A 14,285-nucleotide genomic window follows, 5' to 3' on the forward strand; every position below is an offset into this window, starting at 1 on the left:
TACGTCAGTGGGGACAAATCATGCTGACATTTCCCGTTATGACTGCCTCTTTGACTCCTATCAATCAAAGCATCCAGAGGATTTCCACAGCACTTCAGTGCATGCACACTTCAGATGCTGGTAGGTTTGAGTGACTAACTACCACCTAAAAGCCCGACTCTACAAGCTCCAGATACTCCACATTGTTTACTGAAGTGGGCCAAAAGGTGGAGGGGAGCCAAAACGAGTCTGACAAGAATAAAAGGTCTCCTAAAAATGTATGCAAGACTGAGCATGGGGTCTACTTGGGGAAGTGCTGGAATGAAAAGTTTGTGGGATGGCTCATGTTGCCACCATGAAGTCCTCTAAGCCAACAGCTACACGGTGAATTCCAAACAAACTGTCGTGGTGAACATAGAGCGTTTAGTCTTCCGTCTCGGGAATGGAGTCTTTTATACAGACACTGCTGGATGGGGTCAAAGCTGCCAAAGATTTAGAGCAAGTAACATGCATTTAATGTAACCTGAAGGACTCCATTTCAGACAAATACATTCCATTGACAAACAAAACTGGTCAATACAATGAAAGGTACCAGTTATTGTTTACTGAGAAATTAAGATATCTCTGAAAGTATGAAAATAAACTCCTACAGGACATCTGAAACATGAAAATGAGCCATGTCTTGAGATGTCTTGAGAGGAAAGAAAAAGAAAGAAAGACTAGCTACAACGAAGAATGGTGGCCATTTATATGTGCTATTCTCAGCTCATTTGCAAAATGTATTAAGAACTGCTTATGCCAAAATTAATTCTATGAGTTGCATTTCTGGTCAGTATCAGACTGTCGTAATATGCTGGCTAATGGCAAGTCATGGACTGTGCATGCTCTGACTCTAGCCCTATCAAAGCAAAATGTAGCTGCTTGTTCTTGCTCACACTCTCCTGTGTTGCCTGTGATTCTGTCATTGCCTGGGGTGACAGGTCAAAGTGATGAATACATTCCATTTACACAGACCACACTCCATTCATCCAGACAGGTAAAGAGCACTCATTTCCCCTGCTGTCAATAGGTCAATTGCTACCAATTGCTAAAGCATGACAGTTAACACTACCCCGCGGCTAGGGGCTGGCCATGTTTACATTAGATACTGTTATCCAGGCACATGCTCCACCCATTGTGTTAATGGGCAGCTCGTCTTCAAAGAAGGAGCTTCCAAAGGTTTCTGCATTTTTGTAAGTTAAATGCTTTTTTTTTTTTGCTCACTGTTAAATGCATAGAAATTGCAGTATTTACAATGTTTCTTAAAAAGCATGCAAAACAATGAAAAAAAGTCAGATGAGAAGAAAAACATTCTCCAAAAATGTTCTTACAAAAAAGGAAAGACTAAAAGTAATTATACAGCAGTACAATATATCTAAAGCAAATGGATTGATAGACCTTTCATGTTGCTGCATGTATTTTATATTTTAAAAGATTGATCAAAAGTAACAACATACTAAGCATAATGGCAGCCAATACACTTTCAAAGGGTGCTCAACTAAGCGATAACCGTAAGCATTCTACTGAGCTGGAGCCCGGAGGTTGGCAGTGACTGAGAGGGCGGTTTATGTAATGAAGGGCAGTTGAGTGGTGGGAAAAGTGAGGTTTTGGCTTGCGACTCCCTCTGCCCCTGCTCCTGCCATGTCCTCCACGAAGGCTCAGTCTTCTGGGAATCCCAGGACCAGAAGCCAGCAGGGTGTTGGGTGTTGAGTGGATCGTGTTGCCACGCCGACCAGTCAGCAGATTCCACAAGTTTTTGAAAGTTCCTGTCATTTCTCCCCACACCCGGCAGGGGTTGGAGAGGCACTTGCAGGGAATGGGAAGGCAACACCAACCTACACTTCGGCTCATTCTTCTAAAACAATTCTATTGTTTTATTTGCAAAAATGTTGTTTCTATTAGGGTGATTGTGGGCAATGGTATTGATGGTACTGCTATTTTGATGCTACTGGAGTTTCAAGAAATTGCATTACATCTCTACCTCTGTATCCTATTCTATACACAAATACATGGAGTGATTTCTTAAAAAATTGCCCAAATTCAAATTTATCCTTTAACTGACACAAATCAAATGTGGCACTTCTGTGACAAAAAACACTATTAACATTTCTTGTTGTATTTTACCTCCAACTCTTTCCTTCCTTTGACTTTGGTGGAAACCAAGCTGCACTGTCACCACCTTGATATTCTAAAAATCTAAAAAGTTGACATACCTTTGAAAATGTAACCCTTATTCATTTCCAAACCACAGTGAGGAATGTACCATGCACAGTGTATGCTAATGCTGATTCCAGGCTCAGAAGTGTAGGTTCTCTGTGGAATTGAGCTAAGTGGTATGAGTCTGGTTCCAGGCACCACACAAAGTCAAAAAACACCCGACTGACTGCACTGTGCTTCCTATTTGGAGTCACCTGGTCTCATTATGCAGCTTGTTAGAAGGACTCTTTTATTTGAGTTAACCTCTGTCCTCCCTGAAGGGGCAGGGCTAATTCCAGTATGGCTACAAATGGAATCCAGACAATACTGCCTCCTGGAAAAGGAGTATCCATACACTCAGTAACTGTCAGATTCTAAGGCCAATGACCTATGCAATATCCCAAATAATTTATAATTATGATGAAAATAAAGGGCTGTTTCAAGTAATATGTAAATGAATAATGCATATGACCATGTTCAGAAGTTTTATTTTCATTGAATGTCAAAGAAAAACAATGAACAATAAAAAGACAATTTAAACATAAAAATGGGACAGAAAAAGTCTATTTTAAGTAACAAAAAGTAACAAAAATCCCCATGAGAATTCTGAGAATGTTACTATCTGAAATGTATAACTGAAGGAAGAATTGACAGAAATATATACATTTTATTTCACAACTTGATGGTATTTTGTCTGACAACATACATTGATCATTTTTATTCAGATAGGACATCTGCAGTGGTGGCTATTAACCTGACTGTTCATTGCCAGTAAATATGATAAAAAAAAAAATTCCAGTCTATATCACTGAATAAACTTAGAAAGCAGCCAACATATCAGGTGAAGACTGAAATGGTCCTAGAGAAAAAAAATGCTCTGTGATTTGTTAAAGTAATGAGACACGTCAAGAAAATGAAAGACTGGGCCTAACATCATTTAAGCAACCAACCTGACTTAGTCCAGACACTCCCCATTTTGAAATATGTAAACCTCTGTTTCATTTATATAGTGGCTACAGGTTCACTGGAAACAAAGAGCAGTCTGTCCTGCGAAATTAACCCTGACCACAAGCGACCTGAATAGCACCTGTCTTCTTCAGCATGAGTGTGAAATAAAAAATGAAAAGTCGCAATGAGGTCTAGAGAACGGAGTGGCGAAAAGCAGTGGAACGGATGAGTTTCAAAAGCGTTGTTTTTTCTAGCTAGCAAGCCAAGAACCTGGAGGAGTTTTTTAATGGACAACATACTTGCAGAGGTTATAAAGTCTTTTATGGGAACTCAATGGAGAAAAACTTGGGCCTGGATGACAATTATCCAGATGTATTGGAAGTGAAAGGGGAGCCTGAAAAAATACGTTGAGAGCAGAGAATTCCCAGGGCTGTGACTGGCGCTGGAAAGCCGGGGAAAAGGCGAGCTTCTTACTGTGTACTGGTGGGGGAAAAAAATTTGTGTTTAAGGCTACAACTTCAATTACATGTGGTTGCTGCGAGGGGTTTATGTTCTACAGAGGTTGAGATAAAAATGACCCAGACCAGGAGCCATGATAGACCTGACTGGACTTGAAAATGATAGTGGCATCAGAAATGGGGACCAAAGAGGAGGCTAGCAGCTTAACTTTGAGTTAGTAGAATTTCAAGGGTTCTAGTTTGGCTGGCCAGTTCCATTGATTATTATAAAAAGAAAAAAAAGGGGACTTTGTTTGGACAACAAGCTCACCGTGAATATCTCAATGCAAAGGACACATAGCGTTATATCACACAAATATACCAAGTTAGTAAAACATGTGCATGTGTGCTCTTTGGCAGGCTGGAGAGGCTAATTCCACTCTGCCGCTCAGCCAAACAGCTCACACAGGCATGGAATGTGGGGCATGAATATATAAGCCCCCCCCAGCATACAACAAAGTGGGGAAAACAGAAGGTTATAAATGGTCACCCACTACACCACAGCCTGCACACTGCTCCTTAGCATATATGCTTTGGGTCATTCCACAACCCTACTGCTGGATTCTAAACTCTCAATGTGATGATTGTCAAGATCTCATGATATCAGGCTGCCTACCCAGTGGTAAGAATGTAAAGTAAAAATTAACAAAATGATGAATTAGTTCCACAAATGTTGCCCCATCCAAAACAATGGCCAATAGCTGTGTGAAAGGTGACTTTGCTTTGAATTATGGCTTGAGGTCAGGACAAGGGTCAAGGTGAGGATTAGGGTAAATGGCAGAAAAGCAGGAGTGCTGACAAGAGTTTGAAGAAGTGGAAGAAAACCTTTAAGAGTAGATGTTAAAAGATTTAATATCTAAATGCCACATGATGGTACACAAGTTCCAAAGTCAATTTGAGTTGAATCTGTAAGAAATAAGACAATTGCAATTTAAATTACTAATAAAAGCAAACCTGAGAGGAAAGGGAAACAGTTTGCAGTGCCCATTGCAGGACATATCTCTACAGCTAATGTTTAACTGCAGCTGCCTCCTGTGAACTGATAAAACCTGGAGAGCGTTTGGCCAACCGCACTCCTCCTTGGCCTTATCTGGCACACAGAGGGCCCTACCTCCACTCCTGATAGGTGGCCGGCACCTGCAATAGCTCTCTCTTGTAATCAACTGTCAATATTTGATTACTAGGCACCCTACACTGGACCTGCAAAACTCAAACACAAGTTAAGTGGAAGAGCCTCAGCAGCTTATGTAACAGTGGTTTATCCGTGCTTCAGTAACAACCTTGAGATAAACCCATTTGAGTTTGGCACGATTTCCTGTGGAGATAAAGGGCAGTTTGTGTTACTTCACATCACAATTCGTATTTTAACAAGTAAAGAAAAACATGGAGGCTATCATGATATCAGGTTAATGGTGATGTTTACTGTGCACACCAAGTAAAGCTACAGTGAGAAAGCAATCACTTGCTATCGGGCTTATTTTCACAAGAAAGCAATTTCTGGCAGCTCACACATGTGCATAGCTCATGATTTTCCAGCTACTATTAAAGCCTCATTCACGCTTAACAATAGCAGCCAACCATGACCCGACATCTTAATCCAATACCATTAGCCTTAACTATCAAAAGATACCATGGGCTATGCTAGAGAAAATGATTTGCCGCTCTACTCCCTTAGATCCTCTCTGCTGACATTCCTGCCCTCTGCCGGAGTCGCTCCTCTCCATTTCTCTTTCTGGAGCACGCCTTTACTCCTCTCGTCCGAAGCTCCACTTAGCCTCCCACATTCCACACCATGCTTCAGCCATGACTAACCCAATTTGCTCTGCTTAAGTCTCTGTCAGAAAACGGTTGGTGCACACGTTCCGTGGGCAACTGCTAAAGGCCAAAAGCCTCCCTGTGTAATGCAGGCCTGTGAAAACAAATTGACATCCAATACAGAGATCTGATGTTGACTGGGACAGTTGGAAAGATCTTAGATGGACCTGTAGCTGGAAGAAGGGTTATCAGGCTGGTCAGGGGAAGGGAGCTAGAAAGCATTCCACCCTAAGCTCCTGGGGAAAAAGGCAGCTGTGGGTAAAGCAATGCTGGTCTGACACTTGGGCTATGTGCCAGCCCCCAAACTTGCACATGTTCTCAATGTGGACTCGCCTATAAAATTTGTTCACATAGACTGCTTGTTTTATTTTGAGATCGAAAAAAATGGGAAACCTAAAATGGCCAGGTGATGCAATGTCGTACTGTATGTTTCCGAGGGAAATCTACAGCCTGGTGTTTGCATAAGGACTCCATATAAAGTACCTGTATTAAATTACATACGCAGCACCTCCACACAACTCTGTGGTGCCCGCCCCCCTTCCTGCCCTTCTCCCATCCCCCGTCTGCTTCTCTCTGTAAAGTGCATTGCCCCTGCATTCATTGTGGCGCCGCCAGAGAAGAATAACCCAATCCACCCCCACCCACTTGCCCGCCCAAAAGCTGGAGGGACAGACCCTACAAAGTGTCCATTGATGGCCACGTTGCTCACATGGCCTGCGGGCCCGGACGATCGTCTCAGATGAATCATTCATCGTGGCACTTGTACCTGTCAGTGTGTGCTGAATCTTGCCCCATCGTGTGGTGCTGATCTGTCCTCTGCCTTACAGTAATTTTTCTTTATCTGGCCACCATACCAGCGTCCCTCTTTCACTTGCTGCTTTGCTCCTACGAGCTGCTGCTTTCTTGCCCGCCTCCTTTCGCAAAATAAAGAGATAAAGCCCATGGGAGATTGGCAGCAATCAGCTGCTCACGTTGATTATATATTGAGGAGCAGCCTCATAGCTCAATGGAACTGGTGTGCTACAAATATAGTTTAAACATATTTTCACAACATGAAGCTGAAAATACAAAGGATTGGTAAATATTGAGAAAAAAACAAACAGGTTCAGCAAGAGGCGAGAAGAGAAGGAGAGGCTAAAGACTAAAGACTACGGATAGCGATTATAGAACTGCAGGACCTCCTGTGGACAATGTATGTGATACTGGATAAACAACACCCGTGTGTGTCAGTAGAGAGACAGAGATTCTCATATCCCCACATAGGTCATTTAATAAGGCCAGATCCTTCAAGAGGATGAGAGATGGATTACAGCCAGCAGCAGATGAGGACTGCCACAGGTGCAAGCATGTTCAGTTCAGAACCATCGATCACAGTGAACCCAATTGAATGTCTTCCGGTCATGCCATTTGTGTGGTGCATGCATTTCCCATGGCCAAAGTATAAGCTCCATGCTAGAGGATGGATAAAGCTGTCTGGGTGCCAGACCTCTACAACTCTCACAGTCGCGCCTGCCATCGTGTCAGATTCCCAAGGGCCTAAACCACTCCCACAACTCTCACACACTTTACACATTCCAACTTCTGGGCTTCGACCTCAACAGCTGGCTAGGCTTTTCAACGGTACGACAGACGAAAACTGAAAAGCCACTGACAGTCAAGCTTTAGCTTACCACGATACACTGCTCCACTTAAACAAATAAAGATAAAAAATATCCAGCCCCTGAAAATTCAGTAAAAAAAATAAAATAAAATAAAAATAGAGCTGTTGATGAATGAGCTTAAAACAGTCAACATTTCATGCAAACAATCGCAAACAGGTGGCTGGGGGGAAAAAAAAAAAAACTTGCGGTGAGCAGAAAGGCTGTTCAAATCCTCCATGATGTAGAAATCTCTGCCAGACTTTTAATGTCAATCAACACTGCTATGCATGTTATCTGTGGCGGTATGGGGATCCTTTAACCTTGAAAAGGATACCCCAGCAACAGACAGATATATAACGAAGGGACAAAAAGACAGCAGAGTATTATCAGGGGCAACAGTTTACATTCCCAAAAGACCTAAAAACACACTGTGAGTAACCAAGAGGGTAAACTCTGTTGCACAATGTATGATCAGTGTTACATTTTGGAACTGGCAGTTTTGGTTTATGTATGCCACAGATGGGTGTGAGTATCTAATCCTTAAATAAGTGTCCGGGCCAGTTTGCACAGTTGTGCTGCACGTTGACTGAAACACAAAAACCTTTACAGTGATGGGAACTATGATCTATATAAAATAGATACAGGTTTCTTAAATGCTGCTGGAGAATTTCTGTGTGAGCACTACTGTGCTGCCACCGGAGAGATTGTGGATGAAGAGATGCTGGGCTCAGAGCTGTCTGGCCTTAGACCAGTCAACACCCTGAACAATTCAAGGGTAGCAGCCATGAGTGTCCCATCGCTCTGGGCGCCAGCACCTTGAGCACAGGTTCCAACCCTAATAATTTGGGACGGTCACATGGCATATTGGCACACAGTGAAGGCGGTAGTGGAGTTGCAGTACATATCTGGGCCATGGCACATAGCTGGCCTGGGAGTCATGCAGCTGAGTATCCTAAGCTCTAGCTCCTTTCGTGAAAGGGGGATGGGGCTTTTGTAAAAAGACTACATCTGTGTGTCAGCAGAGAGGGTGACGAGGGGGACGCTAGTGGAAGAGGTGTGGGCTATCAATCATGTGCATGCCTTGTTTTGTTTGAGGCTGGTGTGGCATTCTCTCTCTCTCTCTCGCTCTCTTGCTCTCTCGCTCTGAAGAAGCCACAAAGCACTCCCCAACACATGACATATACACAGCTGCTGGAAGGGAGCAGGCCCCAACACAAACTGACATGCCAAATCCCAAAGAAAACAAGAGGAGCTGTCTCTAGTCAGAAGACTGCTTTTCAACATCTCATTTGTAACGCGCCCAAAAGAACAGCTGGAGACGGATGCGGGGGTGGGCGAGGACTGAATGAGAAAGAGAATGGCAGACTGAAAAGGCGATATTAATTAAAAAAATGCTCCAAGACTGGAAACACAGGCGGACACCAGGGGAGAACTAACATGTTATTCTAAGACCTCTGGTGAAAGGTCAGGCATGTGACCCAACCTGGCCCACTCTCTGGTTGTCTCATCTAACCTTTGCCCTTTTTCATGAGGAACTGACTGAACACAGACCACCGGCCCACAACAATAATCCATTGATGCATCAGGGCTTCATAGGCACTGCTGTACACTAGTGGAGGGCAAGTAACAAAACAGCCACAACACTGAGTGACTGCTGTAGGACCCTCAATTACAGCAGGTGCAGGTGTAGAAGGAGTCGGGGTGAAGTTAGGGATGACTCTATGTGACAGATCTGTGTACCTACTGCCCCACCATGTGAAGTCTTGCTGTTATTGTAGCTTTAACAGTGCCATCTTACAACCTCACGCTCTACCCACAATTGGTGTGCTGAACCCATGCTCCTTGTCTTGTGCTTAGATAAATATTTTTACAGCCCCCTACACCCTCAAATCAGGCTGTTTTTCTTCTCTCTCACTCCCACAGAGAAGACACCTCCCGAATAGAGCAACATGATCCTGTACCAGCATCTAGGCACCACATGGCACCAAGGCCAACGGCAGAACTCTTCAGGCCTTCCAAGAAACCAATGGATGGGGAGATGTCCATAGGCTGCCATATGTCTCTGCATCACCCCAGGAGCCTAATCAGATAGGCTAATAAAAGCTTGTGCCCCACATGGGTGATAAGTCCACAATGGGACTGTTCCTTTCCCAAAATACTGTCTAGATTCTGTGTACTTTTTTTTGTTCAAATGCCTAAAGTCTAGTCTTGTGCAAGGCTTTACAGAGACAGTTGTACTTTAGTGTAGCAAACCACGTTTACATCGAATAGACTTTTCCCCCACCTTATTACAGAAGAAGGCCACTTGCAGTCTATTGCTAATGAGAGAAGGTGATATAAAAATGGTCTCTGTGTAAACACCATTTGACTTCATGATAACTTTATTGGGCCCACTTAACAGCTATTCTTCCTGTTTCCTTGCATAGTGTGACCACATGTCACAGCTTTCTCACAACTTCTCTCTGGGAACCAGTCGTTGTGGACATCTTAGTAACAAGAGTCATTTATGGTGGCGATTTCCTTAGTGCTGATACAAGGCAACATTCTACAGCTATTAACACAAACATTTATTTGACCATATTAAAATGCAATTAAGATTAATATTATTTTCCCCAAAACAACTAATGTATTTTTCTAAAAAAAAAAGAAAAAAAAAAGAAGATACTTTTTTGGCAGTACTGTTAATGCCAAAGTGTCCCTAGATAGCCTAAATATCTCACAAATCACTCTTTAATTACTGGGGACTAGAGTTCCAAAGTTTATAGCAACAAATCTCTTTAATCATTACTAGTAAGTAAGGTCCATAGTTCATAACATTAACAGCTGCATCTAACTAAAAGGGAAAAAGATAAAGGATAAGCCATAGTAGCCAAGCATCTATCCCACACTGTTTTGACACATTTTGGCTGCTTAAAGCAAAGCTCTGGGGATAAGTGAGGCATGCCAACTGTGACACCTTATTTCTTAAACAAGGTAAATTAACTTCCACTGGCTTCTCAATGGTCATAAACCATGGAGGTAAGAAAAGCACAGAAAAAGTGAGAAGAAGAGGAAGGGAAAGTTAGGGGATTTGGGGGTGGGGGTGAACAAATGTCTAGATTTCTGTAATACCTTTTTTATATCCACATATTCTGTTATTTCTTGTTAATTAACCTTTGTAATTAAAAAAAATTCTCTCTAATCTCCAATTTCTCCTCACATCCAATCATGTGTTTGGAGGTTATTTATTTTAGGAGCAGAACTGTGTACGCTTCAAAGCCTCTGCTCCATGTCTCAAGGTGTATCTGCAACAAGGGTGGTCCACATCAGTATAAACAAAATAGCAGGCACCTCTGAACACCTCAGCTCATGTTCAAGATAGGCCACAAACACCCACAGGGTCTTTAACTATCCTACTCTCACTTCTTTTCTTCCTCTGTGAAATAATTTAATTACTGCATGTTTGACCTCATATTGTCAGGGAGAAACTGAGCATAAAAATAACTACATTTATGAATAATAAAATAAGGCCAATAGAAACAAAAATATCCTATGTAATTTCATATTCTGTAACCCAATATGTAATATACACTGAGACGCTGTTTCTTAGGTAGACTTACTTTGGCTATAGGTAGCAGTCAGTTCTGTAGGCTCAAAAGTCAACTGATGAGGATACTTGTCTAGTTCTCTGCATAATGGTGCCATGTTTCCAGAGGCTTCATTCATGAAGGATGTGTCTTTTTTGTTTGTTTGTTTATTTTATAAAAGATTCTGTCTGGATAGTTTGTGTATATAATTTAAATCAGTTTACGCTGAGCTTGTGTAAACAGCATTTACATGTACAATTACAGTGTAAATTTGTATTTAAAACATTCACTCATGAAAGAGTCCATTAAAAGTTGACACAATGGTACAGAGTTCGGTATAGTCTGTCACCTGATTCAGAGTACAATAATGTTGCCAAGAACAGTGGATCACAAAGCATAATTGTCTGTAAAGTGTTGGGCAGGCTATTAGGAACAGCGGTAGTGATCACTCAGTATATACTTAAAAACAAGGTTAACTAATTTTCAGATTTTTAGAGCAAGTCCATAAAAATTTCTAATGCTGAACTATAGTAGCAAATCTTTCCTTTGTAAATATTTAGACTTAGCAGATCTTGTCAATGTTTTACATAACATCTATTTATGATTTGTAAACTTTGCATCATAAAATACAAAAACTCTCATTATATCAACAAATTGCTGGAATTCCATGTTGCACTTTGCTTCTAGCTGTTTGGCCAAAAAGCCAAAACTGACTTAACTGGGATTTCATACACACAATGACTGGGATGGTCAGTGGACAGACACAGATGCTAACTCATCCGCTTTGAAATGCTCAGGACCAGAAACTATGTGAAAGCTGAATATGTCCATGTGTGTCTCTCTGGCAGCAGAAAACAAACAGCACTTCAACAAGCAAATTGCTAAATTTTACTCATCTTACAGTCTTCTGCAGTCCCCATGTAACAAGGGTCACAAAATTAGCAATTTAGTGAATCCCCAGCCTGGCACTAAACAATATGGTCATCCATTTTTCCTGATCTTTGACTGTTTGCTAATGGTGCAACATGTATCCAAGACAATGATGCAAGTTCAGGAACTACTGCAGATATAATGGAGGAATTTTTTAACAAATTGATAATGAAGGTGTGGGTACAGTAAATAATACATAATAATGAACCAGACATACATAAAACATCAGAACATGACATTTAAACTTCTAGTAGTGTTCTCTAATTTCGGAAAATTCTACTAAACCATGTAGGACGCCATTCACTTAATAACACAGAAATATCAGAAACATAGCTTGTAATGCATTACAATAAAACGGATGCAAACATAAAATTAGCCAATAATATTAATATGCACTGAGTGGTCACACTCTTTCAATCTTTCATACTCCCTATAGAGCAAAGGAGCAGCATAAGAAAACTGTTCTATACAATTTTCAATGTTGAGCTCATCTTCAATAGTTTGTTTAATAACAGCACTAAATTTTTAAAGGAGATAACAAGACATCCATAAATATCTCCTCCTAAGATCCCATGTTAAAGAATTTGACAAATAAAAGTAAACAACTCACAACAATGGAGTTACCAAGCAACAAGGGACACCAAACCAAAGCATCCTATCAAAAGGCAAAAGGGTGCCAAACCATCCTTTAATCGAATTTCTTAGCTTTGAAACACAAAAGCCTGCACTCTCTAATATCTAATTCCCAAGATAACATGATCGCCATCTGGCTGGTCTTCATGTGACAAACAGATAGACTTTTGTCTGTTTCCCCTCTTTCCCCTTTGTAGCATCAAGTGTGTAACATATCAAACAAGCCTGCGGTTACATGTCCTGATACGATCAAGGCAGCGAGTCGGTGCTGCTGATTTACAAGAACTGACCATCCGAAATCTACGACACTGTGCGGCAAACAAATATAACTGCCTAATCTAATCGTGATGCTCACTGCATTTTTGTTTACTTTAGCCCAAGCGTCTCCGTGAAGGCAGCGGCTGTGTGTCCGTGAATGCCACATTGTTCCGGAGCTCCCTCACAGATGCAATCTTCTCTGATGCCGCTCTTGGACGGTTTCTTTCCCTCTCTCTTTCCGCCCCTTTTCTATGACTTTCTAACCCCCCATCCCCCCAACCCCCATCTTTTCTCTGCCGGTCTCGGCGACAGCCTGTTGAGTCTGAGACATATGCTAAGGGAAAAAGGGAGAATCCACTCCGCTCACGCTTCACCTGCAGCCCTGATGGAGTGGAGTCAGTGAGCTGTGCTATCTCTCCCATCAGCAGCCTGGGCCTGCATTCAGCCACTGCTGAATGGAAACGATGGTTTGCTGCAGCCCAAAGAGGAAGGCCGGAGACTGGCTAATGTGAGAGGATCGCATTCAGTGAAACAAAGACAGAGACAAGCTTTGAAGGTTTCATGCTCCAAACCTGGTTTTGAACTTAAGGAGGTTCAAGGGATCCTTCTGGATTTGGGCTGGTTGTATTTCAATGCAGTAAACTCAGGAGTATAAAGGAGACTCAGGAAATAAATAAATTGTCACTTTGCTCTACACATTACAGATTCTGGAAAGTAACTTTATAGATCTAGTTCTAGAGCCTTTTTATGCCCCTAAATGTTTTAAGAAATCCACCATTTCACTGCGTGTTGTACTGTGTATGACTATGTATGTGACAAATAAACCAAACTTGAACTTGAAGATGTTGGAAACTTATAAGGTATTCAGTTAAAATGAGGCAAAATATGAAATTTCAGAAGAATTAAACTGCATGGGGCATGACTGAATTACCTGTTATTTATTTTTAAATAAATACATATGTATTTACATTTAGAATATTTTTCCTTCATTGCGAAGCTACTTATTAACATTTGAGCTTAGTAAAGGATCTGTTTTATCAATTGTGTTTTCTTTGAGGCATACAACAATAAAATGTTTAACCATATAATTAACTTTATTCACATTCCATCATGTTTAGTTGTAAATGATAAACACTACCTAAAACACAATACACAGCAAGCACAAAGCTCTGTTAAAAGTTACAATCTGTTAGCATTTATGTGCTTAAACTCTGACACAGAATGACACAGAAAGTCAATCTTGTATTTATGAATAAAAGAAAGGTTAGGTCTTATGTAATGATGTGTTGCATATTAGTTTTTGGTAGTGAACCTCTGACCTGTTCTGAGCATTCAAAATGCCATTTGTTAGTTCAGACACTTTATAAAGTAGAAAACCACAGTTTTACTCACCCCGAGCACAGTCTGTTAGGAAAATAATATCACAAAGGACCAAAACAATCCATAAAAGGTCCATGATGTTCCTAGAAAAGGCCACTGGTTCCTGAATCTATATGGCAAATCATGAACAAGCACTTAGTAAGTAGAAAAATATAAATTTTGCTCATAGAAAGTCAACATTAAACAGCTGTACTCAAAGATACTCAAATGTCTAATAGATTTTTACTTTGGAGGGGGTTAGGGTTAGGGGAAATTTGCACTGAGGATTTGTTTTTTTAAACAAAACTGCAGTCTTGTAACCAATCACAAGAAGAGTTTGTCATTCCACATGTTGAAAATATTCAACAGGAAAAAAAAAACAACACACACATTATATATATATATATATATATATATATATATAT

At 41.1% G+C, this 14,285-nt stretch overlaps 1 protein-coding gene across 1 annotated transcript in view; it reads right to left on the minus strand.

Moving 5' to 3' along the window:
• fgfrl1a (fibroblast growth factor receptor like 1a) overlaps positions 1–14,285 on the minus strand; it is a 37,626-nt gene that overhangs the window by 22,517 nt on the left and 824 nt on the right. The window contains exon 2 of the mRNA XM_081699547.1: positions 13,894–13,990. Coding sequence (XP_081555673.1) covers positions 13,894–13,957 — 64 coding nt within the window. The 5' untranslated portion in view covers positions 13,958–13,990. The remainder of the gene's footprint in view (positions 1–13,893; positions 13,991–14,285) is intronic.

This window comes from Electrophorus electricus, chromosome 16 (genome assembly GCF_041902795.1).
Source record: "Electrophorus electricus isolate QZ-2024a chromosome 16, ASM4190279v1, whole genome shotgun sequence".
Classification (NCBI taxonomy): Eukaryota; Metazoa; Chordata; class Actinopteri; order Gymnotiformes; family Gymnotidae; genus Electrophorus; species Electrophorus electricus.